Source organism: Schistocerca serialis, chromosome 1 (genome assembly GCF_023864345.2).
Source record: "Schistocerca serialis cubense isolate TAMUIC-IGC-003099 chromosome 1, iqSchSeri2.2, whole genome shotgun sequence".
Classification (NCBI taxonomy): Eukaryota; Metazoa; Arthropoda; class Insecta; order Orthoptera; family Acrididae; genus Schistocerca; species Schistocerca serialis.
The window spans coordinates 824,936,583-824,961,927 of record NC_064638.1 but is presented as its reverse complement, the minus strand read 5'-3'; the positions used below and the strand labels follow the sequence as shown (position 1 = coordinate 824,961,927).

General features: G+C 37.9%; 2 protein-coding genes across 6 annotated transcripts in view; one reads left to right on the top strand and one right to left on the bottom strand.

Moving 5' to 3' along the window:
- The window catches only part of LOC126484461 (mitochondrial protein C2orf69 homolog), a 219,530-nt gene extending 201,901 nt beyond the window's left edge, over positions 1 to 17,629 (bottom strand). For 2 of the 4 annotated variants that reach the window (XM_050108005.1, XM_050107991.1), the window contains exon 1: positions 17,275 to 17,629. The gene's annotated coding sequence lies outside the window, so the exon portion shown is untranslated. Of the gene's footprint in view, positions 1 to 16,241; positions 16,363 to 17,274 lie in introns of all 4 variants that reach the window. The other 2 variants (XM_050107997.1, XM_050108011.1) reach the window with 2 other exon arrangements.
- The window catches only part of LOC126484505 (putative peptidyl-tRNA hydrolase PTRHD1), a 49,542-nt gene continuing 32,771 nt past the window's right edge, over positions 8,575 to 25,345 (top strand). The window contains exon 1 of one of the 2 annotated variants that reach the window (XM_050108053.1): positions 8,575 to 8,678. In XM_050108053.1, coding sequence (XP_049964010.1) covers positions 8,607 to 8,678 — 72 coding nt within the window. In that variant the 5' untranslated portion in view covers positions 8,575 to 8,606. The remainder of the gene's footprint in view (positions 8,679 to 25,345) is intronic. The other variant, XM_050108044.1, reaches the window with a different exon arrangement.

Below are 25,345 nucleotides of genomic sequence, written 5' to 3'. Positions count from 1 at the left end.
CATGTGTATGTGTGTGTGTGGGGGGGGGGGGGGGGGGGGGGAGTGCGAATAGTCTCACTAGAGCAAAAAGTTTTAATGAATTCAACAGCATTTTACGATGTCAGTATAGGTGAAACGGCTTTTATGTCAAAAATTAATGTTTAATACAGTATAACCTCGTCAGCGCGAAATCGAGTAAGACCAACTCGCGGTTAACGCGAAAAAAAATATTGGTCCCGCCCGAAATACATTACTTCTTATGGTATGTTTTATCGGTCAACAAGAATTTCGGTTAAGGCGAATTACGAACTCTGTTTCAGTTCCTAGCGTAATTAAATTTCACTGTAAACTTCCGACTTTAGAGTATTCTAAAGCGTAATTTTTTTCCGCAATGAATGTAGGTAATGTAACTACAAAGATAATTATACTTATTGTTGACTCGTTTTTAACGTATAGTAGGTCGGTAGCCGCGATTATCACCTCAACAATCAGCGTGTGCTGAACACTGTAAGACATTAAATAATGTGTACAGCAGCATTTAGGAATGTACTCACTGCCAGATTTGACAGGTGTTCTGTTAGTCGTAGCCATATGGAGTTGGAATACTGAATAAAAACTACAGTTACAACCGGTACCGTAGCACGCGAAAATGGCAAAGAGGAAACAGACAGCTCTAAATTAGGGTGACCAAACGTCCTGGAAAACCGGGATTGTCCCGGTTTTCATCCCTGTGTTCCGGTGTCTCGAAAATTTGTTTCCGGACGCTCAGAAGTCCCGGAATTCAGTTTTTAAATACATTTCGTGAAACTTTCTCAAATTTTTGGGATTTCGCTATATTAAAGGAAAGAAATTAATATATTTTAGCTTATTTGTCTAAAACCTCCATTCTCCCATACTAGTAATCACAGTATCAGTATTGATACACTCAGGCAATAATTTACTTTGAGCGGTACTTTGGCCAACAAATAGTAAGTGGTGTAAGTTGTATTATTGTGACAGAGCTATGAAACCGTCCGATTGTCGCGCCACTTACACACTCATTGTCAGAACAGTGTAGTAGTTGATGTTTTGTCAGACAAACTGCAATACTTTTTTCAGATATTAGTGGTATTATTGCTGCAATACTGTGAAACGCAATGCCGAAACGTGCCTGCAAATTCAGTGACTTATTCCAAGGAATGGAATTTCTTTAAGAAAGGTCGTTTTGATTACAAAGCAGAGTGTTCCGTATGTAACTGTTTTATTAGTATAAGTCATTGTGGACGTTCCGACATAGTTGATCACATCAGGTCAAAGAAACACATTAAGAGATACAGTGCACCGAGCTGCAGTAAAACTCTACAAAATTATTTTGTGAAACATCAATCAAGTGAAGAGACGAAAGTTCGAGCAGCCGAGCTTACACTAGCCTACCACATGGTACATCATCACCAAACTTATAGATCTAGTGATTGTACTAATAAGCTTAACAGCATTATGTTTAATGATTCTTCCATTGCAAAAAAGTTTAGTTCAGCAAGAACTAAAGTGTCAGCCTTAGTGAAAGGAGCTATTGCTCCCCAGAGTGTAAAGGAAAGCCTTGAATACATCAAAAAGTCTTCTTTCTACGGGATATCCACTGATGCCAGCAATCATAAGGTCACTAAAATATTTCCGTTTGTTGTTCAGTTTTTCGATCTTAATCAGGGAATTCAGACCAAACTTTTGAAGGTGAGTTCCCTACCTAATGAAACATCTGACGAAATTTCAAGATTTTGTATGAATACTATCGAAATGTTTGATCTTGAGAAAAATAAATGTGTGGCATTTGTGGAGACAACACCAACACAAACTTTGGTGGTTTAAAAAGACAATGCAAATGCAACGTATTTACCAAATGAAAGGCAACATTGCATGAAAGCATTGAAGGCATAGGGTGCCCTGCACATGTTTTACACAATAGCGTGCAGACATCTGCTGACAGTTTAAACTGTGATGTTGATACTATCGTCATGCAGGTATACTCACACTTTTACATACATTTAGAACAGAGATGCTTAAGAAGTTCTGTGATTATGTGGGAACTGAATATATGAATGTAATGTGTCACTCGAAAACTCGCTGGTTATCACTGTTTCCAGCTGTTGAAAGAGTAATCCGCCTGTTTGAACCGTTAAAAGATTTTTTTCCTAAATGAAGACAAAGCCCCCAAAATATTGGTTCAGTTTTTCAGTAACCCTTTAAGTGAAGCCTATTTATGGTTCATTCACAGTCAGCTTAGCACTTTGCAGCATGGGATAAAGGAAATTGAGGGAAGCACGAAAAGTGTAATAGAGGTAAATGATGTTTTGAAAAATACTCTAGAAACCGTTACTAAGAGTAGAGAACAGCAGTTCATTTCTTTTAATGTTAAATCTGTCCTTAAAAGAGCAGAAGTATCAGAAGCAGCGGAAAGGAATTTCTACACTTGTCTAGAATATCTCAGCAAGTGGAGCGCCTCATATTTACCCTCATCGCCGGTGTTTGATTGGATGTTACTGAAGAGAGTGCCAAAATGGGAAAGTGTTGAAGAGACAGTTTCTTATTTGAAAAGTAAAGAGATTGAAATCGATGATTCTATTCTCTTTGATCAGTTCGGCATACTGACAAATTTTGTTGAAGAAAGTCTTCACAAGTGGAATGATGAAAAAAACACCATTGGGATGTCATGAGAAGTGGGTGAGTTTTTTTAAAAGCTGTGACTGTCTTCAGCGTTACTCTGAGTTGGTAATAATTGCAAGGTATTTATTTGCAATCCCAGCCCATAATGCCAATGTGGAAAGAATATTTTCGTTCATGAATATCCAGTGGACTGATGAAAGAAACAGAATGGAGGTGGACTCTCTTGAAGCAATCCTGCAGATCCTGTACAACTACAAAATGGATTGTGCCCCAACTTTTATCACTGTGTCTCAAAGAACAAAGACATGATTAAGAAGGCTGGAGGCAGTGAAAAATACCCTTTTCTCCAAGGACAGTCAATTCCATCTACAAGTGCTGAGTAATATTAAAGCTCATGTTAATATTAAATGATTAAAAGTTGAATGGCTGTAAAATTTTGTAAAAATCGTAATACATTTCTTTATTACTGTATATGTTTATTAAGTGTCATTAATTATACAGATAATCTAGATTATATCAATCTTCTGTATCCTCTTATTAGTTATAATAATCGGGTTAACAAAATGTATCAACAAAACATTAATATTTAAAATTATGAAACCCGGGTACATGTGGAATGAAGTGTCCATTGGCACCCGGGTGAATGTGTCCCGGTTTTCACCGAAAATAATTTGGTCACCCCACTCTAAATGTACAGTTAAAGCTTAAGATTCTAGATGATGTGGACCGTGGTACCAAAAAAACAGCAACTGCAGAGCAGTTTCGAATACCTAAATCTACTTTATCTACGATTATTAAGAATCGAGAAAAAATTATTAATGCTGTGGCATCAGGTTCTGGAAACAAATGTGAACTACTTCGTACTGCCAAGTATGAAGACATCGAGACGTTACTGCTAGAGTGGTTCAATCACATGCTTTCATGTAACATACTGGCCCTGTGATTCAGTCAAAAGCAAATGATATTGCTAGATATGGGCATCGAAGACTGCCGTTGTTCTGCTGGTTGGTTGTATCGGTTCCAAAAGAGACATTCAATTTCATCTGTACAAATTTGTGGTGAAGCAAATAAAGTTGATGAAGAAAGTGCGTACAAGCTGGTTGCATGAATTCAACTGAGCGAAGGAAAAGGATGTCTCGTGTGATGTGTTGAACATGGATGAAACTGGATTTTTCTACAATCTTTTTTCCAAATCACACCCTGGGGATAAAAGGTGGTAAGTGTCACGGTGAAGCAGGAAGCAAACAACGTTCGACTGTTGTACTGTGCTGTAATGCTAACTGCACTGAGCAATTTCATAGATCCGAGAAACCACGTTGTTTTAAAAACATAAAATATGGACACTTTACCTTGCATCTACTCTACAAGAAAGCTTGGATCGATGGCACACCATTTCGCTAGTGGCTTCTTCGTTTCAACAGTCGAATGGTTGCTCAAAATAGACATGTTCTTCTTACATTGGACAGATGTACTGCCGTAACGTTCATGATCTGAACCTATCCCAACATAAAGGTTCAGTTTTTTCCACATAACGCCACAAGCCGCCTTCAGCCTTTGGACCAAGGCACAATCTCTCTCATAAAGAGAGTTTATCGTAAGTGCCTTGTAAGAGCTGCAATTCGTGCTGCTGAAAAGAATGGTGCAACCCCAAATTGGAATCTGCTTGACGCAATAAAAGCCATTGTAGCAGCCTGGAACTCAGAATTGCCACAACATATATAGGGAAGTGCTTAAACAGAGCTTGGAGACATAGCAACACTGAAGATGTCCACGAGTTAGAAGATGCCACTTCACTTGATGTATGGGCAGTTCTGCAAGACGTTGCGAACCCTGGGATTAGTTTCGAAGAATTCATTAGTGTAGACGACGATCTTGCCGTTGTGCTTCTCTGGAATCGGATGTGCCAAAACCTGTGAACGATGTGCAAGAACGGCCATCAGAAGAAAGTGAAGAGAAAGAGAATACAGATACCATTCCACCTACCCGTCAGGAGATGTTTACAGCCTTGGACTGTTTAAAACGGTTCGCTTCAACATCCGATGTCACTGCTGGGTTTACGGAATCTATCATTACAATTGGTTGTGAAATTACAAAATATTATCATTCCCATGAACTTCAGCGAACGATGACCGAATTTTTTCCAAGAAAGTAACGTACGTAATTTGTGAGTACCTGGATTTTACAATCACTTTATAGTGTTATAAGTCTACAATAACGTGATTGATAGTGTAGTGTATTACACATTCGTGTACTGCTGTACATGTATGCTTATTAAAATCTGTGTTTTTCACTTAACACGAATTTTTTTCACACGAACTCCTGATTTTTCTGTCCCTTCGGATTCGTGTTAACGAAGTTTTACTGTATAAAAATCGAAATGCTATTGTTTAAACCGACAGACTTCCGTGAAACGGTTTAAGTTAATTTTCAGAAAGCAACCGGTAGCAGGGGCAGTTACTGGCATCGGTCGTTACACATGCCCTGAGTCGTACGTAGCGTTGGTCGATAAATGAATACAATGACTTAGAAAAACGTAAAATCTGTTCATTGTTGCCGAGCAGTTGTTCAGTAACGAATTGCTGCTGAAGTTAAACGTTATCAAGGTTGGAACTCACTACATTTGCATCTATACTCCGCAAAACTCTGAAGTGCTTGGCTGGTGCTAAACACGGTAGCTACATTCACGAAGACGGCTTCGTTGCATATGTGTGTAAAATGTTGCAGCTAACTTCTCACGACTTTGTCAAGGTAATAAATTTTTGAATGCAATTGCGCCCATGCGAAGTAATGCCGAGATACCGGAAACCTTTACTGCTATGGTACAAAATTTAATGTTTCCATTGATTTAAAAATGTTAGTCCGAAGATGTGAAAAATGTGAAACTACACCAAGTAGGTCACATTCGGACCATAACTTTTTGAACCACTGGAAGGAAGTTTCACCCTAGAATATCGCGCGGTTGACATCCCACTCGGCTATTTTCCTTTTGTTATGTTGTCACCCGTACCGGTTGCCCATAGGCGAGAATTTGTACACTTCAGAATTCCAATTTAAAGGTTGGCATTTCACGATTATTGTTTGAAAGTGGCTATTGTTAGGCAGTATAAAAATATTAATAACCACATCGTGTGCTCTGGCTGACAATTATTACAAACGCGACTACTTGTGTTACCATTCTCTTTTCTTTTTCGATAGGAAATTTATTCATTTTTCAATATTTAAATCAATAAGAATGAAAACGCGCTGAAAAGAACTACTTTCCTAACCAATATTGCAATGGAACTTATAAAGCCTCAAATACAAAGGAAATGTCAAGCACCATAGATTACCAAGGAGATAAGGAGGCGTGTACTTCCACTATTTTGAGTGAAAGACAAGGTGAACAGTAGCAAGAGGAAAGAAAGGGAAAACGATTAAGATGCTACAAGTGTGGTAGATCACAGGACAAATAACCAGCAAAAGGTGTATCAGGTGCAGTAAGTCGACCTTCCCTGATCATTTGAAGGAAGTTTTTGTCAATTGGTTGGACAGTGCATACTGAAATAATCCATGTGTCAGTAATTTTGGAAATATACATGTATGGCAATGTATAGTTCACAAACTACACTTATTAATCATTTTTACTGCAACACAAGTTCACTTTAGTTTGTTTTCATTAAAATAGGTTATGTGTGGATATTATAAAACAATCAGCGCTTTCATGTGTGGAGCTGAGTCATATATTTTGTTTTTGACCGTTGTTAAATTAACAGTGAAAAGAATGGTGGGTGGCACCTGTCATCCAGGCGACCAATGATTAATAGGAATTCACGACTACTGCAGGGTTAAAACTTGGGTGTCAAATTTTTCAGTTAAAACGAAGCATAGCAAAGTTCTCGCCGAAAGTGATTGTAAAATAACATACTCGAATGAGAAAAAAAAATTTTACCTCTAGATGCCAAGTTTTATGTCAAAGTGTTGACTACAGTATTAGAATATAAGTCAGTAGTTTATTTGTCCGGGGTTCACTTTTACAAACGGCTCCACTTTTGCACATATGGAAAGGGCGAAATGTTTCAGCCCGTCATTTCTTCGTCGAGCGAGATGAGCAAAATTTTTATAACACATCCCTACTAATTTTTCAATACCAACGGCTAAGAGGGCAAAAATATTGTTCATGATAATCTAGCGCTTGGTATTTCATGAACACCATCTTTATTAATTAATTATATGAATAGTAAACATTTAATTTTGTTATGAGTTTTTACCTGAATTTTGTCTCCTAAAATTATAGGTCACATACAAAATGGAATCCAGTATTGATTAGTAAAATATGTAATATTAGTTGTGATAAAATGCAGGATACCGCCTTGGCGTATCGCGTTGTTTTTATTTTCTTGTCTCATAATCTTCGAGCCATTAATCACGGCATAGCTACTACACAATGCTAAATGTTTAAGTTGCACACAAGTGGAATACATTTTTTTACTTCTCCAAGCAAGGATATATTTTCTGTACTTCATTTTTTCTTTAAAATTGTTTTGATATCAAACAATCTCTTTTTTTCTCCATAGATTATGAATATCTATGGAGTGAGCTTTCCGATGCGCATTAGCAGGATTTTTGTCGCCAAACTGGCTCTGAGCACTATGCGACTTAACTTCTGAGGTCATCAGTCACCTAGAACTTATAACTAATTAAACCTAACTAACCTAAGGACATCACACACATCCATGCCCGAGGCAGGATTCGAACCTGCGACCGTAGCGGTCGCTCGGCTCCAGACTGTAGCGCCCAGAACCGCACGGCCACTCCAGCCGGCTGTCGCCAAACTGCCCGCTATGTTACGCAGGAGCCAGTCACATTGCAGACTATCCAATACTGATTATAAAGGAAGGACAGTTGTAATTGTGAGGGATTTACTCCTTACTTAACTCCACACGAAGCCCGCACAAACTATAAACACACGAGATAATCTGCTTCCCGCCATTCTTAGGATTTGGGACTTGGAAAAGGCATCTGAAGTCAAGAGGTGGAGGCAGAGGCAGTACAACAGTGAGCAACCACCCAAATATAGCAGCAGTACTTAACAATTTGTAGAGTGGGATGTTAGTTCTGTGGTGTAGCTGACGGAGTAACAAGTAGCCTAACCGCAAACGTTGGGATTCCCTCCCTCTGCTATTTGAAAATGTTGTCCAAGCGTTCATCACTCAGTCTGCTTCTGTACTTTGATTCCACAAATTTCATGCTGAAAAAAGAAATCTAACCCGGATATGTCGAGCTGGACATCGCCTTCACTGTGAGAACAACATGGACCAGCTTCGTACGCGCTTTTAAAGATAAATAACTTTGAAAATCAATCCATTCGAACTCTGCTGCAGCATTTTCTTCTTGAGAATATTCTCCGTGACGAGTAGAGAACTCTTCAGCATCACTCTCTATTAAGAGCGATTCGACGTACTGAGTTACAATTGTAATGCTTCCTAAATTGCTTTCTTAAATCTTGGAAACGTTTGCAGAATTGACTCCTTAAAAAAGTCAAAGAATTCCAACGTATTGTTTGCTGGGATGAGAAGAAGAACCTTGCTTGGCAAGTGTTTATTTCAAACGTGCAAATTGATTGTATGCACCTTGGATCAGATTTTTCCCCACAGATCCAGCGTTTTTTTGAGAATGAAGCAACAAGTGAAACTGTTGCGTCATTCGCTTTATTCTATCCTCGAAGCAGTAAGTTAATGATATTTAAATTTTCCCTGATGTCTGCGTAAAAAAGCAAATTTCTGCAGCCAAATCGGATCTTCTATTTCACGGAACTATCTGTTTCGTTCTTTCGTATATTTTATTAAGACAGGAAGCAACCATTTATTGCGTTGTAAAGTTGACACTATGAAGCCAACGAACTGCCGTGTACTGCTGCAGGATCACCAGACTGCCAGTCAAATTCATCATTGAGTGCTCTGAAGAAACTTCTCTGGATTGCATGAGCTTTAACTTTGTTGACTAACTTTATGACTGTTTCCATCACATCGTTCATATTTACAATCATTCCACAAACTGACTTACTAGTGCCTTACGATATGGTAAGAAAAATTATGGAAATTTCTTTTGACACAAGGCTATGAATCCCTTGTCCTTGCTTATCACCGCGGGTCTCAATCACTTGCTAAGCCTAGCAACTTCTTTACGGAAATATATTCACAGTTGACAAGATAGTGCATCCTGTTAGTGGGATCATATTTACCACGCTCGTCTCGTGTATTGAAATTATTAAATGTCGCTCCTCAAAAACCAGTCTATGCGTCACGCTGGGAAAAATAGCTGCAGCTATCACAGTAATTTTTAAGTTTTGCTTCTAAAAATGCAGTTTTGATTAACTCACCATCTTCGCAATTTTTTTCATTCTGTGCAGTAATTTTTGAAAACAGGAATGACTACCTCATTTGCTGATTTATTCTGGTCTCATGGTACTAAAAATTTAATTGTTGACCATTAAACCTAGCAATACCAAAGAATTTTCCGTCAAGGTGTAACACCAATGGGGGTCCACTTTGTGCCCCCTATAAAAAAAATCCTTAAATGTGTTTAACATTCATTAACAACATACTTTTCAAATAATTACTGATGCATAAGTAGGGTAAAGAACCTGAAAATATCTTTTAGCACACTCTAAGCAACAACGCCGCAATTTTCCGTAATGTTTACACCAAGTGGAGGGGTATTTTATAACACAAAAATTGGGAAAGTAGAAATTTCTTTAACTGTCGTGGGTTTTCATTTGTGAACACTTTTTAAAAACATATACATGTGTAAGATGGGTTCTGAACCTGAAAAATGGAATATGACATTTGTCGTGAATTTTTCTGAATTTAAAGTAACAGATTAGATTACGATATTTTCAAAAGGTGGGCACACAGCAACCCCTCCCCTTTGGTACTGCGAGGATTAAGTTTGGATTTTTGTAGTCTTACGTTTTCTTTCCTTAGAGCAGAATACAATACGAAATCCTTTTCACTCCCAGAGTTCACTATTTTGCAGTGACTTTTGATGTTGCCCTTCTTCCCAACTGATACCCTTGCATGGCGCAGCAAATCTGTCCTCTACCTGGGTAAAGTAGTAATCTGTTTCCTACTCTTAATGAAATTTTTTTGCTTTTTGCATGAACACGCCAACATTACAACAAACTGTGTAGTACAATGCGTAAATAAAATTATCCATGTTTGCAAAAAAACTGACTGAAAACTGCAATTGCTCGGCAGAAACAAGCACCTGTTGTGAGCCACGTCTCTGATCAGTGGAGCAATCCTGGTTACTCGACCTGAGCGTTAATGCTGTCTACCGAAGATGTCCAGATGTTTCGCAATATTGCTAAATGTGTGTGGGAATTTGATATACATCCTAAACTCTTTTTGGACTTTCTTTGTCTACCACCTACTCCTCGCCCACACCTCTCTCTGTGCATCACATCCTTCCCTTCTCTTCATATTCTCCTTCCCCCTCTTAATGTCCATTTCCTCACACCACTCCCATCCATCCCTTACCTTGAGTATTGTTTATCGTTACTGCTATTGAAAATTTGATTGGGGATTGAAGTCACTTAAAATAAATGGGTAAATCGGTTGCGATCACTGGTTTACAGGGTGAGAGACATAGCTCTCCAACTGCTGGATATGTGAGGACCGTATCTTCGCATAGTTTTAATCTGCGAATGGGTAGGAAACCGAGGCGAGGAACAAAACAAAGCAACCCCTTGTCGTGTTTGCAATTTTTGTTTAAAATTACATATATAGGGAGAAAGAATATATACAGCATGGCAGAAGTTAAGATTCATCTCCACATCTTGTCATTAAAATTTGACAAACAGTACATTGTGTTTACACTGTATTATTATTTCAGTGTCGAGGAATATTCAATATTAGTTGCCGGTATTGACCAGTGATGTAATGTTAATGGGTGCTATGAAGTCACATTTTGGTGCGTATTTTTACATTTTTTCTTGTTAGCTGGCAAAGCCAATAAATGTGAAAGAAAATAACCAGGTTGTGGTGACAGACTGATATGTAGCTTAGTCCATTTGAAAAATTGCCATGATACCATGTTATGCTCACAATGTCACTGACAATGTTTGATGCATGTTTCCTACGTCACTGGTCATAGCCAATGACTCCTGAAATATTCCCGTTTATGCGTTATTTCGGACAGATTTTTGTTAAGATGGAACTTTTACAAATATAGATAAATGAGAGTTATGGCCATGGTAATGACCATACCCATGATAAAGCTTTTTTACTTAAGCAAGATGATGTTTCAGCTATTTCATTTAGAACACAACTTTAAGTTGAATAACTACAAATATACTTCCATACACAACATTATTTTGTGTCATTTGTAGAAGAAAATCATAGTACTCTTTTAGTATCGCAAACAATCTACACGATGAAGAGAATGCAAATGAACAGACCTATTACTGCATACTCTACTTTTATAGTATTGACCCTTCTAGTTTGTAAGTGGCACCTTCACTGCGATCATCAATATTTGCAGTGTTTCAAATAAAGTGGCAGTGAAGGTGATCACTATGTTGCACTCAAAGTTCAGCAAGGAGTCAGTCTGGGGGTTACCTGCTGCCCATGCCAGACATTGAGAAATGGAAAGAAGATGGAGGTTTAATGCCCAATTTATAATATCATTAGAGATGGACGGAAGCTCGGATTGGGGAGGGAAATCTGTTATGTTCTTTTCAAAGGACACAAGCTGTCACTTGCCTTACTTTATTTAGTGAAATCTGGATGGCCAGGCAAAGATCCAAATCGCTATTCTCATGAGTGTGAGCCACAGTGCTCAGCGACAAGGGCTGATTTACAGCAAAGATAAATTACACCCGTAATCACAGTTACATGGTTTTGAACAGAGAAAACTTTTCACAGTGTATCTTCAAACTAATATATGGCTTGTACATCCATCAGTAGCAACAAACTCACCACTTCTCACCACACTGATGAATAATAATTTACCCCATATGTCAATAGTATTTGAATCCATTACAAATAGTGAATAAATGCACTACTTTATTCTGGTTAGGTAGTATCTGCTTTGTACCAATATTTCCCAGTTACAGTTATGTGCTATACAAACCATGTTGTAAATAGCTCAGTGGTTCTCAAAAGGGCATCAGTAACATTTTTCAAGAAAATAAGGTTAGAGATACTGCCTACAGGAAAATTAAAGAGACCTTTGGAGAAAAGAGAACCACTTGTATGAATATCAAGAGCTCAGATGGTAACCCAGTTCTAAGAAAAGAAGGGAAAGCAGAAAGGTGGAAAGAGTATAGAGAGGGTCTATACAAGGGCGATGTACTTGAGGACGATATTATGGAACTGGAAGAGGATGTATATGAAGATAAAATATGATACTGCGTGAAGAGTTTGCTGAAAGACCTGAGTCGAAACAAGGCCCCGGGAGTAGACAACATTCCATTAGAACTACTGTGCCTTGGGAGAGCCAGTCCTGACAAAACTCTACCACCTGGTGAGCAAGATGTATGAGACACATGAAATACCGTCAGACTTCAAGAAGAATATAATAATTCCAATCACAAAGAAAGCAGGTGTTGACAGATGTGAAAATTACCAAACTATCAGTTTAATATGTCACAGCTGCAAAATACAAACACGCATTATTTACACATGAATGGAAAAACTGGTAGAAGCTGACCTCGGGGAAGATCAGTTTGGGTTCCGTAGAAATGTTGGAATATCCGAGGCAATACTCACCCTACGACTTATCTTAGAAAATAGATTAAGGAAAGACAAACATAGGTTTCTAGCATTTGTAGACTTAGAGAAAGCTTTTGACAATGTTGACTGGAAAACTCTCTTTCAAATTCTGAAGGTGGCAGGGGTCAAATACAGGGAGTGAAAGGCTATTTACAATTTGTACAGAAACCAGATGGCAGTTACAAGAGTCGAGGGGCATGAAAGGGAAGCAGTGGTTGAGACGGGGTTGTAGCCTACCCCCAATGTTATTCAATCTGTGTATTGAGCAAGCAGTAAAGGAAACAAAAGAAAAATTCGGTGTAGGAATTAAAATCCATGGAGAAGAAATAAAAACTTTGAGGTTCGCCAATGACATTGTAATTCTGTCAGAGACAGCAAAGGACTTGGAAGAGCAGCTGAACGGAATGAACAATCTCTTAAAGAAGGATATAAGATGAACACGGACAAAAGCAAAACAAGGATAATGGAATGTAGTCGAATTAAGTCGGGTGATGCTGAAGAAATTAGATTAAGAAACGAGACACTTAAAGTAGTAAAGGAGTTTTCCTATTTGGGGAGCAAAATAACTGTTAATGGTCGAAGTAGAGAGGATATAAAATGTAGACTGGCAATGTCAAGGAAAGCGTTTCTGAAGAAGATAAATTTGTTTACATCTAGTATAGGTTTAAGTCTTTTCTGAAAGTACTTGTATGGAGTGTAGCCAGGTATGGAAGTGAAACGAGGACGATAAATAGTTTAGACAAGAAGGGAATAGAAGCTTTCAAAATGTGGTGCTACAGGATAATGCTGAATATTAGATGGGTAGATCACATAACTAATGAGGAGGTATTGAATAGAATTGGGGAGAAGAGGAGTTTGTGGCACAACTTGACTAGATGAAGGGATTAGTTGGTAGGACATGTTCTGATGCATCAAGGGATCACCAATTTAGTATTGGAGGGCTGTGTGTAGGGTAAATATTGTAGAGGGAGACCAAGAGATGAATACACTAAGCACATTCAGAAGGATGTAGGTTGCAGTAGGTACTGGGAGATGAAAAAGTTTGCACAGGATAGAGTAGTATGGAGAGCTGCATCAAACCAATCTCTGGACTGAAGACCACAACAACAACATCACTATTTGTAAATTCAGTTTCACATTATACGTGATATATGTCATGAAGGTATGGGACATAGAGGACCACACATAGTATGCACTTTTCTCAGTGGTTATATTAAAAATAATATACCAGAAAAGGCAAAAGAGATGTGTTTATTTTCCAATGCCACTGGAGGCCAAAGCCAGAGTAGCACTGGTATCCAAAACCCAATGATACTGGTTGGGACGATTTGTCAAAGTTATCCACTACTACACAGAAAGAGGTCATTCATTCCTCCCAGTTAATCGTAATTCTGGCATTATAAAGAGACACTTGAAACAAACTGATCATGTACAAGCACCTACAGAATATGTAAAAATGTTGGTGGAGGCTAGTTCAAGCTGCAAGTTTAGACATATATTTCATGACGAAACTCTTAACTGATTTCAAAAACTGGTGGAAGAAATTTTATGAGACAAAAGTTTTATCTGTTCCTTAAAGGAAGAATTTTGTAAAGAAGAAAAAGAAAATTTCTGTATATCAAACTACTAAATGTTTGAATGCAACAATCATAACAAGGAGTGTTGAAAACTTGTGACTTTATGGATAGATTAATATCTCATAGCTTTAAATTAGCACAATGTGAAAATATATCATTCCCTGTGAGTGGTCAACAAAGGATGTAGAAGAATCTGATTAAAAGACTTCATGTCAAACTTTATGAAACTAAATTTTGTACACAAATGCATTTTCTGGTAAATATGTCTTAGTGCCATTATCTGTATTGGTTTTCAGTTTTGCAAAATTAAAATAGTTTGTGCTGTGTTATGTTTGCTCTAAAATATTTTCTTTGTCTTGGTTTTGAAAAGGGCACCAGTCCCTTTATATATTTATTTACTAGCTCAACAAAATTGTAAAAACGGAAGAGGATTTGACAGAGTTTGTCTTTTCACAACAAGGAACTGTGAAAATAAGTTTCCATACTTCTCTAACGTTTTTCTGGCAAAATTTTCCGAAGCTGGGTCTTGCTGACTTATGCCCTTTTCACACTGATTCAACTACAGATTTAATTTATACTCAGTAACAACAATGATAAGTTTGAAAATTACACTTCATTTCCTTTTTAATCCAATGGATAACTAAATTTTTCTGTGTTCATTCGAAACTGCATAATGAAATAGTGGCAAGCAAAGACCACTCACAGTAACCAAAAATGTCCCATGTGTTTGCTATTTATAACAGAACCATGGTAAGTTTCTGTGGAAAATGTTGGATGGCTCAAATGACTCTGAGTGCTATGGGACTTAATAAAATGTTGGAGCAAAAGCATTTTATTACTATCCTATGTAAATTGGTTCTTTCTGAAGCTGATGTTGGGGATGTCTACACACCCAGTAGGTTTAGGTTTGTTTCAACTTCTGAATTGTTAATGGTTATGCACAACAGTAAAGAGTGAAAAACTGATCACTATGCAGCTCCTGCATATATTGCATAACCACTCCTCAACCATTTTCTCAATGAAGCACTGCCATTAATTAAGGCTGTTGATTGCACCTTTCTGATGCTATCAAAAAGCTATTAATAACTCCTCTACATTATAAATGATACATAAAAAGGATGTCTACTAATTGCCATATGCATCACTGCATACAAATTCTGATTTGCTCAAAAGTGAAATGCAAATTTTATTCTTTGTGTGTTTAAAATTTGCAACATGAGTTATTTCCATAGTTAAGCTTTGTTACAGGCATATGATGAAGATCTGTTTGTTTATCTTTTTACACAGCGCATCTATGTGCTCCCCCCATGCCAAATGTTTGTCTATTATAGTTCCTAGAAAATTTGTGCTGGTTACTTCTTTAATAGTCTTTGTTAATATAAATGGAAAGACTATTAAAGAAGTAACCAGCACAAATTTTCTAGGAACTATAATAGACAAACATTTGGCATGGGGGGAGCACATAGATGCACTGTGTAAAAAGATAAACAAACAGATCATCATGCATAAAACAGCTAAGACTGTGGATGATAAAGTCCTCAGATCAATGTATTATGGACTTGTCTTCCCACATTTGTCTTATTCGGTTCATATATGGGGAAATGCACAAGCTGGCTACCTAAAAAGAATATTCACAATTCAGAAAAGGGCAGTGAGATGCATTGCAAAAATATCACCAAGACAGACCTGTAGGCAAGCTTTTGTACACTATAATATTATGACAGTATATTCACTGTATATATACCAAAGCATAATGGTGGTGAGGTCAAGTGATAAACACCTCCTAAATAAAGATGTACACAAACACGGTACAAGAGGAAATGAAAATTACTACATGATAAACAGAAATCTAAAACTGTCTATGACTGCCCCAGAAGAAGCAGGCAAAAGGTTTTTTAAAAAACTCCCCAAAATCATTAAAAAAGAAACAGATCTAAAATGTTTTAAAAATCATTTGAAACTATATCTCACAGAGAAATGTATATACAGTTTGAGTGAATACTAAGATGTGTTTGAATATATCATTACTGAAATGTACCTGTAAAAATTATCATTTCTGTATGTTTTTTTGATTTGTGTGTACATATAATGTGAAACATGTAAAACCTTTGTATGATTATGGACTATTTCTGTTTAATCATTTGTTTCATTTATATATATATTGAAATCAAATTTGATGTTAATAGGCTATTGTATGACACACCCAATACTCTCAGCTGGATTTTCAGCTGGAGTCCATGGGCAAAGAATAAATAAATAAATAAATGATCCTGATATTGAAGCTTTGACATACTATTAGTTCTGTCATCCTATTTGCTCCAAACTGCTGTAGCAGTGGCATCTCTGATTTTTCTCGGTGTCATTAATAAATGACTAAAAGAAGTTCGAAAGGAAGTTTCGTACACCTAACTCCGCTGGAAAAGGAAAGGACATACCCATTTTAGCCCAGCATTCGCTCTGGAAATTATTTACGAAACCTAAATGATGTAAGTTGGACTAGTTGGCCATATGTCAAATGAAAATCACCACTTTCCCATACAGTACAATAGGATTCAGCATTTTGGCCACGGGGACAATTGGCGTTATGCGAAAATTTGTTACAAGTAGCCTAACTTATTTTAAACATCATCACATATGAATAATAATAATCTGTATTCCTCACTTTTGAAGCCAACGGTATGATTCTGTGTGCGAGATGTGGGTACGCCTTTAACGTTGCATTGCAAAGAAACGCTGTCATAAGCGCACACCACAACATACCGAACCGTACTATGCGTCGCAGAATACGGGGGCGCTTAATGACAACAACTTTCTGTGCAATTTCAATATTGAATGTAGGTGTTAATAGCAATAGTGCGAATGGGGTCAATGTAGCACTAATGTAGTATAAATTTCCAACAATCGACGGGGACAAATAGTCTTAGTTCTATTATAGGATGAGATCAAAAATCTTTGAAAAATTCTGATATTTCGCCAGTTAATTTGATATATGAACATTTTGCGCTCGTTAATTTCGGGTCGCGACTGCTTTAAAACTTTACGAAAATGATGAAATATGTGACACATTAGACTTTCTCTGTAATGCAAAACGCTTTACGTGATTATTACTTCTTCCAGTACACTGCAGTAACTAGAAAACTATTCCTAGTAGTCACGATGAGGTAAGGTACTGTTACGGCAGCCTCAATAAAGGCCACAAAATGTAGACTTATGTCATTTAGAGTAAAACTAGTCGGAATATATTAGGAAAAATTATTTTAATTGTGCATGTACACTTTATCAGATGTTCAAATTTCGTAATAATGTGCATATATTTTGGTACTCACACTCAGCTCCTTGTGCCGATGACTGTCAGTACACTCAACACGGTTTATTAAGAACACCACCAAATCGAAGTTATACAACGCCTGATGAAAATGATGTATCAGGAATCCACTACTTTGCTCTTACATCCATTACTAGAAAATTGTAAATTCCTTCGCGGTCTTCGACAGGGTAACAGCACAATACTTCGTGTCATATCACGTCCACTTTCCTACATAACAAGTTCTCCATGAAAGTAAGTGAATATTTCCTATAACTTCTTTCCACTCTCCGACGTATACACTTCACGCACTCTCCCAAGCGGCACAGGTAAACCATAATCCATTGCACGAAATTCAAAGATAATAAAAATCACACACAGAGGCGCTCAAACAATGAACATGGTATACTTAATTGTACATCGTTGAAGTTGCCTGACAGCGGTGTACACTGTACACACCGACGGATGAGTGAAAGTACGTAAACAAACGAAGTTGGGTTGCGTTTTAGGCCTGTTGTAATCTGTCAAATGTTAAAAAAAACTCCGATTTCGTTAGAGGGAAACGCTACACGCAGCTTAATATATGTACCGGTAGTTTGTTAAATCTGTTAAATGTAAGACGTAAATTCAATTATATGGTGATATTACGATGAAAAGAAAAATACCACATTGTCATTGGAACACAATTAATGAGGTTACCAAATCAGCTCGTAATTATAAAATAGTTTTGTATTACGCAACAGACATAAAAAGCATTTACAGATGCCACGTCAAAAATGATAATACAGCTTCATATTCGCAATGAAATATTGTCGTAACTGTAACGTTGAAACGGTGTAAGAGAGATTGTGTCAATTCAGAACAGCCGGGTCGGTTCGCAGCGTGCGGTAATCCCGTTATCATCCATCGGTACATCATATGACGCGTAAACATATCTCATTTACGTACCCTCTCTTTTGTCACTTGTATTTGAATTTCACATAAAAACTTCAGAGTACAAAGAAAAAATGTGTTTTACAATAAACTTTTCATTGCTTGGAGAGGACATTCTAACCTTTAACAACTGCTTATTAATTTTCCTATTTATACTTGTGTTTGTAGACCTGGTAAATAGTGAGGCTAAACAAGTTATTGCATTGATAACTGTGAAATTACTCCGTTAACCGTTTAATACCACCCCACCCCCCCCCCCACCACCACTTCCTCCTCAAGAGCTACACCTTATAGGCAGTCTTAATGTGTTTTCTGCTTCTGAAACTCTGTGGTTTCGATTTTCCCACAATTGCTTTCCGGTACTGTGGATCATTTATTATCCATCTTTGCATTTATGAACGTATCTGATGTTATTTTGTTTGCTATTCGGGATCACATGTCAGAGACCGAGTGAGGTGGCATTGTGGTTAGCACACTGGACTCTCATTCGGGAGGACGACGGTTGAATCCCGCGTCCGGAGATGATTGAGGTTTTCCATGATATCCCTAAATCGCTCCAGGCAAATGCCAGGGTGGTTCCTTTGAAAGGGCACGGCCGACTTCCTTCCCCATCCTTCCCTAATCCGATGAGACCAATGACCTCGCTGTCTGGTCTCCTCCCCCACAACAACCCAACCCTGTCAGAGACATTTTAAGTTACCTTATTATGTTAAATAGGATGTCTTTTGTCTAAGCCAGTTTCATGTGGTGGTTCTGAATGAACTAAGTGTCACACTGTTTGCCTGTGCTAATGACATGTTAAATAATTATAAACTTATGTATTTGTGGCTGTCTTGGGTTTTCTAAAGTCTGGCAGCTGGACTGTAAATCTACTGTTTTGGCATGTATCATGTTGATGAATAGGCTGGTGAAGTCTATGTTTGTGTTGATTTTCCTTTGTGTGAATTTAGAGTCAGTGTTTTTAGCCTTTTGAAATATGGTCTTCATGGCTCTTTATTTTTTATTGCACAAATGCTTCTGATTGCCCTTTTTGAAAAATAAGATTTTTTTCCCTTTGTTTTTTTATCTGTAATACATGAACTGGAGTGGATTACGGTCTTTTCATCATTATAATTCAGTTAATTAATTCCAAACCATTTACTGTGCTCTGTGAGATGATTCTTATTTTAATGCTGCTAAAACTTTTTCAGCTGTAACAGATGTGGTGTCATCTGCACATAATGTGGACTTACACAATGTAATACTAGGCAAGCCATCAATATAGATTTTGGATAGTGAAGGTTCAAACATAAAACACTGTAGCACACTGCATGTGACATCCACAACATTTGATATCCTATTCTTGAACTGTACAGTTTGTGTTCTCTGACTCATGATCACACACTATCTGATCAAAGACAGTTCTGAGTCTGTCAATCTGTAGTTACGATTTCCTGCCATTCTAGAAGTATAGCTGAGATATTATACTTAATTCTTCAATCTCCATTCCTCTGAGAGGACAATGTCTCTCAAAAAGAAAGTGACCCTCCATTTTGTGCCTGACATAACAAGCAATCCAGGATCTGCCTGAGGCCTTAATTGCATTGCCTTAGTTGCACTTTGTTTCGTAGTTACACAGGCTTAAACAGAAGGTTATTCTTTGTTCTGCCAGTTAGTAACTAATCATTTGTTATTTTAGTTAAGATGAACTGTTATCAGAATCACCGCATAAACTGTAGTGGTAATGGTTTTAACCAACCAAGCAACCCGTTGTCCAGCAAATTTATAGTTTCATTTTGTTGGAGAATGTAATAGAGGACATTCATTTGTCAGTGGCTAAGAGTGAAGGGGGCATTGTCAGTTTATATCATACATATCTTGTTTGAAACATTGGATCTTACTGTTCTTCAGCCTGACTATATTCACACAAGGGGAAGTCACAATAGTTTGAAATACCACCATTGTCCATTACCACACTCACAATCTTCCTCTTTATCTTGTGTCTTTGTCCTGCAACAGTGCAGGGTTGCCATGGTTATTAACAGATTTGGCTTGGTTAATTTAAGGAGTGACGGGATTCCTTCTTGTCACCATCTTATTACCAGCCCCCTTCCCTCCCCTCCCCCCTCCTCCTCCAGCTGCGGGATGGAATATTATACCCCAATTGTTTGCATATAGCGTCATTCATGAGAAAATGAGTGAAAGTTTTCTAAATGTTTCTGAATCGTGTAACTGCAGCTAGACTTGAGTGCCAGCCTGGTATTCACCTTGCGGCGTGTGGAAAATGGCCTAAAAACCACGTCCATGTTGGTCGGAAATACGTCCGATCCCACCCGTCTGCTTTGACCCATGACGTCACAAATATGGCAGAAACAAAAACAAACACACACACTTTCCACAAGAAGCCTAATGACACTAACGCGACAAGCGCGGGAAATGGGCTGTTTTTGGTGGGGGGCAAACTAAATATAAACAAATTTAGACGCCTTGTGTAGCTACAACGTGTAAGTGAAGACAGCCATGCATGATTACCCACCCACCTCCCCAGGGGTCGTAACTCCTGCAACCCATAGAAGATAAAGATGCTTCAGTAGCTGATTAGTGTTTTTTGTCTTTTTAAAAAAAAAAATCTTACGGGATAGAACGAACAGATCAGAAAGATAAATATAATAAACTAAAACAGAAATTCGAGGAAACAGATAATTAAAACAAGTAATAAGTGTTTTTTTTTAAAAAAAAAAAAATCTCACGAGATAGAACGAACAGATCAGAAAAATAAATAAAATAAGATAAAACAGAACTGGAGACAGCCACACTCAAACCAAACTCCGTGCCGTCATGACGTCACACACAACAACACCCTTACGTCACGGGTCAAAGCCCACGCGTTGGATCGGACGCATCTGTCGACCCTGTTGGTCGGCACACAAACCCTCATTGCTGATCCACTTTGTGGATTTGATTTAGGGCTGGAGCACCTCTGCATTCTGGAAGTGGGTGTTAAACACACTTGGCTATCCGTGTGGGTCATTACCGCACCAACAATGAAACGACTAATATTTGCCACTAACTTCCCCTAACTTGTGTTATGCATGCACTCAGGGCATTTTCCTTTTGTTGTGCCCCTCAGCTGTTTGATGGCAGATATCTCATGGTGCAGGCACATTCACATTTTTCTACCTACTATACAGTCTCTAAGGACATGTAAAAATAACTGAGAAAAATATTCTATGGAATTTACTTGCCTGGTGACAGTTATTTCACTTTGGCAATCTTCACAAAACAGTGTGCTTCTCAGTCAACACTATCATATTCAATTATATTTATAGCTATTTTGTGGCTAAGCAATAGGTATTTGATATCCTCGTGATGGCTCCAATGCTCATATCGTGTCAAACACATTTTACTGGCTGTACATGTTCACTTTGCTAGCAGCTCTCAGGCAGGGAAAAAATAACTCATTTAGTTGACAATGAAGCAGGTCAAATAAACTGTTGATGTAGGCTGCACTCCTATTAACTCATACACAAATGGTTTTTGTAAATTTCATTGTTTCAGACAAATGTGAAATGACTCATCCAGAACATTCTAAAACATTTAAATAATCATCTGATGTAAATATTGCTGCGGTATCAGTGGATTTTAGTGAAAATTATTCTTTTCCTGTCGATGATGAACCTTAAGCATACCATTGGACATCTGACTCTTGCATTATATGTACTATTACAAACAGTTAAGTGTCTGTGTGTTTTATGTGATGACATGAAACATAATGTATTTATGGTCCACAAAATTCGAAAAAATGTGGTTGAATTCATCAACTCGCACTTTAAAAGAACCCACTATTTTAATGATAGCTGTGCAGGCCAATACAAAAGCAATTTTAGTTTTGTAAACCTATATCTGTACCAAAAGAATTTCGATGTAAGTGATTGAGTTCCGATTCTTTGCAACTAGTCATGGGAAAAGCTGATTGTGATGGTATAGGAGGGACAGTCAAAAAATTAGCATGAATGCAATGTTCAGAGACCCCTAGAAAAACAAATATGATCTGAATTAGATTTGTTTTACTCTTGTAATGTTAACATCACCAAAATGGAGACAGAAGAACTTTGAACCATTAGATTGTTTAGGGAAATTGGAAGCAAGGGATATCAATAGTGATGTGTAGCCCATCTTGAAGTATGGTTTAAGGAATAAATTGGTATCCTTTCTGAGAGAAGATAACTTGATCCTCTCAGAATATATAGCTTGTAAATATTCCAATCTGTGGTACTTTAGAATAACCACTGAACTAAATTCAACAGAACATGATGTTACTGAAAAATTTTTCAATGCTCAAAATACATCTGTCAAGCTCACTTGTGCAGATTCTGTAAAATAATAGTCCACCTCTTCATTGAACTAAAAACATTTTCCAGTCATAAATTTATCTGAATATGGGAATAGATTCGAGGATAAATTGAAAAGTATCTGCACAATTTTTCTACTTTATTCCAACAGTACAAAATTTACAGTGATGTCATGCTCTGTGTGCTCTCCCTCCTTCTCAATGTCCTTGGTCCATTGTTGCACAAGCTTTCCAGCATCCTTCTCAGAAAGGTTTTTGATTGAGCATCAAGCCACACATGCACCACTTCGTTCACTCCTTTCATTGATGTGAATTAACAATCTTTTAAACAATTTTTAAATGGACCAAACAAATGCAAATCCATCTAGATGAAATCAGGACTTATGCAGAATGTTCCAACACCTTCAAATGCATATTTTGAAGAATCTGAATTATGTGGGAGATGTTATGTGGACATACACCATCTTCTGGATAATGTTCCAGAAATGACTCTTGTACATTCCAAAAATTGTGACCATCACTTTTTCTGTAGGGGGTTAACTCCTGAATTCCGTTATGGTTGGAGATTTGTGATGTGTCCATTCCATGCTCTGGCATTTGGTCTCTGGTTTAAAGCGATGGACCCATGTTTCATCTCTGGTGAAGATTTGTTTAAGAAACATTTCATCTTCATTAGCATGACATTTCAGTAGCTGCTGACAGTTCCTTGCACATATTGTACTGAAACTCTTCTGCGGATTTCAGCTTCTATTACACGCTCAGACAACAAATAAACAGATTACGGAATGCTATTCTTCATTGATGAAAACAGAGTAACACAGCCATGTTTATTTTGCTGGAGCAGACTGATGTTGCGACACTAAAGTCTCCCACAAGTGAAGAGAACTGTGTCATATAGCAGTTAGTGTGCCAATTTTTCCACTGCTGAAGTACCTGTCATTTTCAAAATGAAAGATGATCTCCCTCCCATCCCCCACCCCCGCCCCTTTTTGACAATTCTGGGCACTTCTAACCTACAAGGGACATTCAACAAGCAGTGTAACACCTTTTTTTTTTTTTTTTTTTTGGCCAATTTTGGCTGAAAAAATGTGGAATATGTTGTGGGACATCATGGAATATTCCCACTTCAGGCCCCTTAGTTTCACGAAGTTCCAATAAATGGCATCGCTATATGTAACTTTCAAAATGATGTCTGTAATGGAGGTGCATTCCAAGTCGTCATCGCAACAAGGTCACCCAAATGTACCCACTCTCCCAAATGCTGGCCAGCGGCACACAGCTGTGGCTCCTGCAGTGTTGGAGCGTGTGTGCATTGTTGAAACATGAGGACACTTGCATTTGAGGTGATCAATGTATCTCTATGAAACATCTCTCTGCTCAACTGGACGTCTTTGTTGATAGTGCTGACACACATTTGTACCATTTGGGGTACTGAAAACTGTTTACCCACTGGGTTCCTCGCTGCATAACAGAAGGCCTTAAAGAGAAATGAAGGACCATCTGTTTGAAGGATGCTATCTGCAGGAAGCAGATGGAGAGGGGGGAGGGGTTATTGATGCAGCATGGCGTTGACTCCAGTGTCAGCCAGTAGAGTGGTACGATGCAGGCATACAGGCTCTACCATTAATATGGCATGAGGCCACTGAATTGAATGGAGATTATATTGAAAAAACCTGGTTCTGTAGCCAAAAGAGTGGGGAATAATGTGGTATATTAGAATATTGAGTAAAACCAACCTGCTTTCAGAAAAAAAGAAAATGTTTTGCATTACTTATTAAATGCCCCTTGTTCCCCCCCCCCCCCCCCCCCTGAAATATGGGCAAGCAGAAATAGTCATTTTGGCTTGACCACTAACATCCACAGATCTTACTCGTTTAGATTTTTCTTGTGGTATGTTTGAAAGATGAAGTTTACAAAGTAAACAGAAGAGACAAATTGATTGATTGTGTTATGAATAGTGCTGTCCTCATAAAAGAACCCCAAAATAATGTTGGAAGAGCTATACATAGTGCTGTCATGAGAATTAGGAAGTATATTGAAGCCGGAGGTGGAATTTATGAAGATAAACTTCAGACTTAATAATTTGCTTTTGTGTAACAGCTGTATCTCTGTAACAAATTAAACTGGGACACACGGAATGCATTATTCAAAGTAGTCTATACCACCAGCTCCTAAAATATTTGCTATTCCTGTTGAAACACCCTGTACAGCAGTGTTCACAAATGGCTCCCAGCTGGGGAACAATGTTCATTGCTCTGTAGTTTTCCTTGAATTTGTGGTAAAGATCTGTTTGCCAGATCAATTTACTTTGTTCAACATGGAGTCATATTGATCTTTCTGGTACTAGAGTAGATGAAATGTGTTTGTTGAAAAATTCTTCATATGCTCCAACTTCTTGAATCCCCTTGAGTCTACAATGCAAATACCAAGAAGATAATAGCTGAGGACGCCCTTCTGCATATGCAAAGGTTAGGGAAGAAGGTATCAGCATTCTGGCTACCAGGGCTTGTGCAAATTCAGAAAATCAAATAAGCAGATGTGGCAGCCAAGAAAGCCTGTTCTGAAATCCCACATTGTCAATCTGCTGTCCTGCATGCCATCACCTTGCTATTTAGTTGCAGAGTAAGACACTGATGGGAAGAAGAATGATTGGAAATGATGTAAAGTGTGGCTTATAACTCACCTGCAATAGGACATAGGCTGATGATACAAGGCTTCCCATTCTGCTGAAAGGATCCTACAGTGTGGTGAAGAGAATTCACTGAACCACTCTTAATTGATTGTGTTTCATATGCCATTATGAGGGCAGATACTTGTTTACTCTATCTGT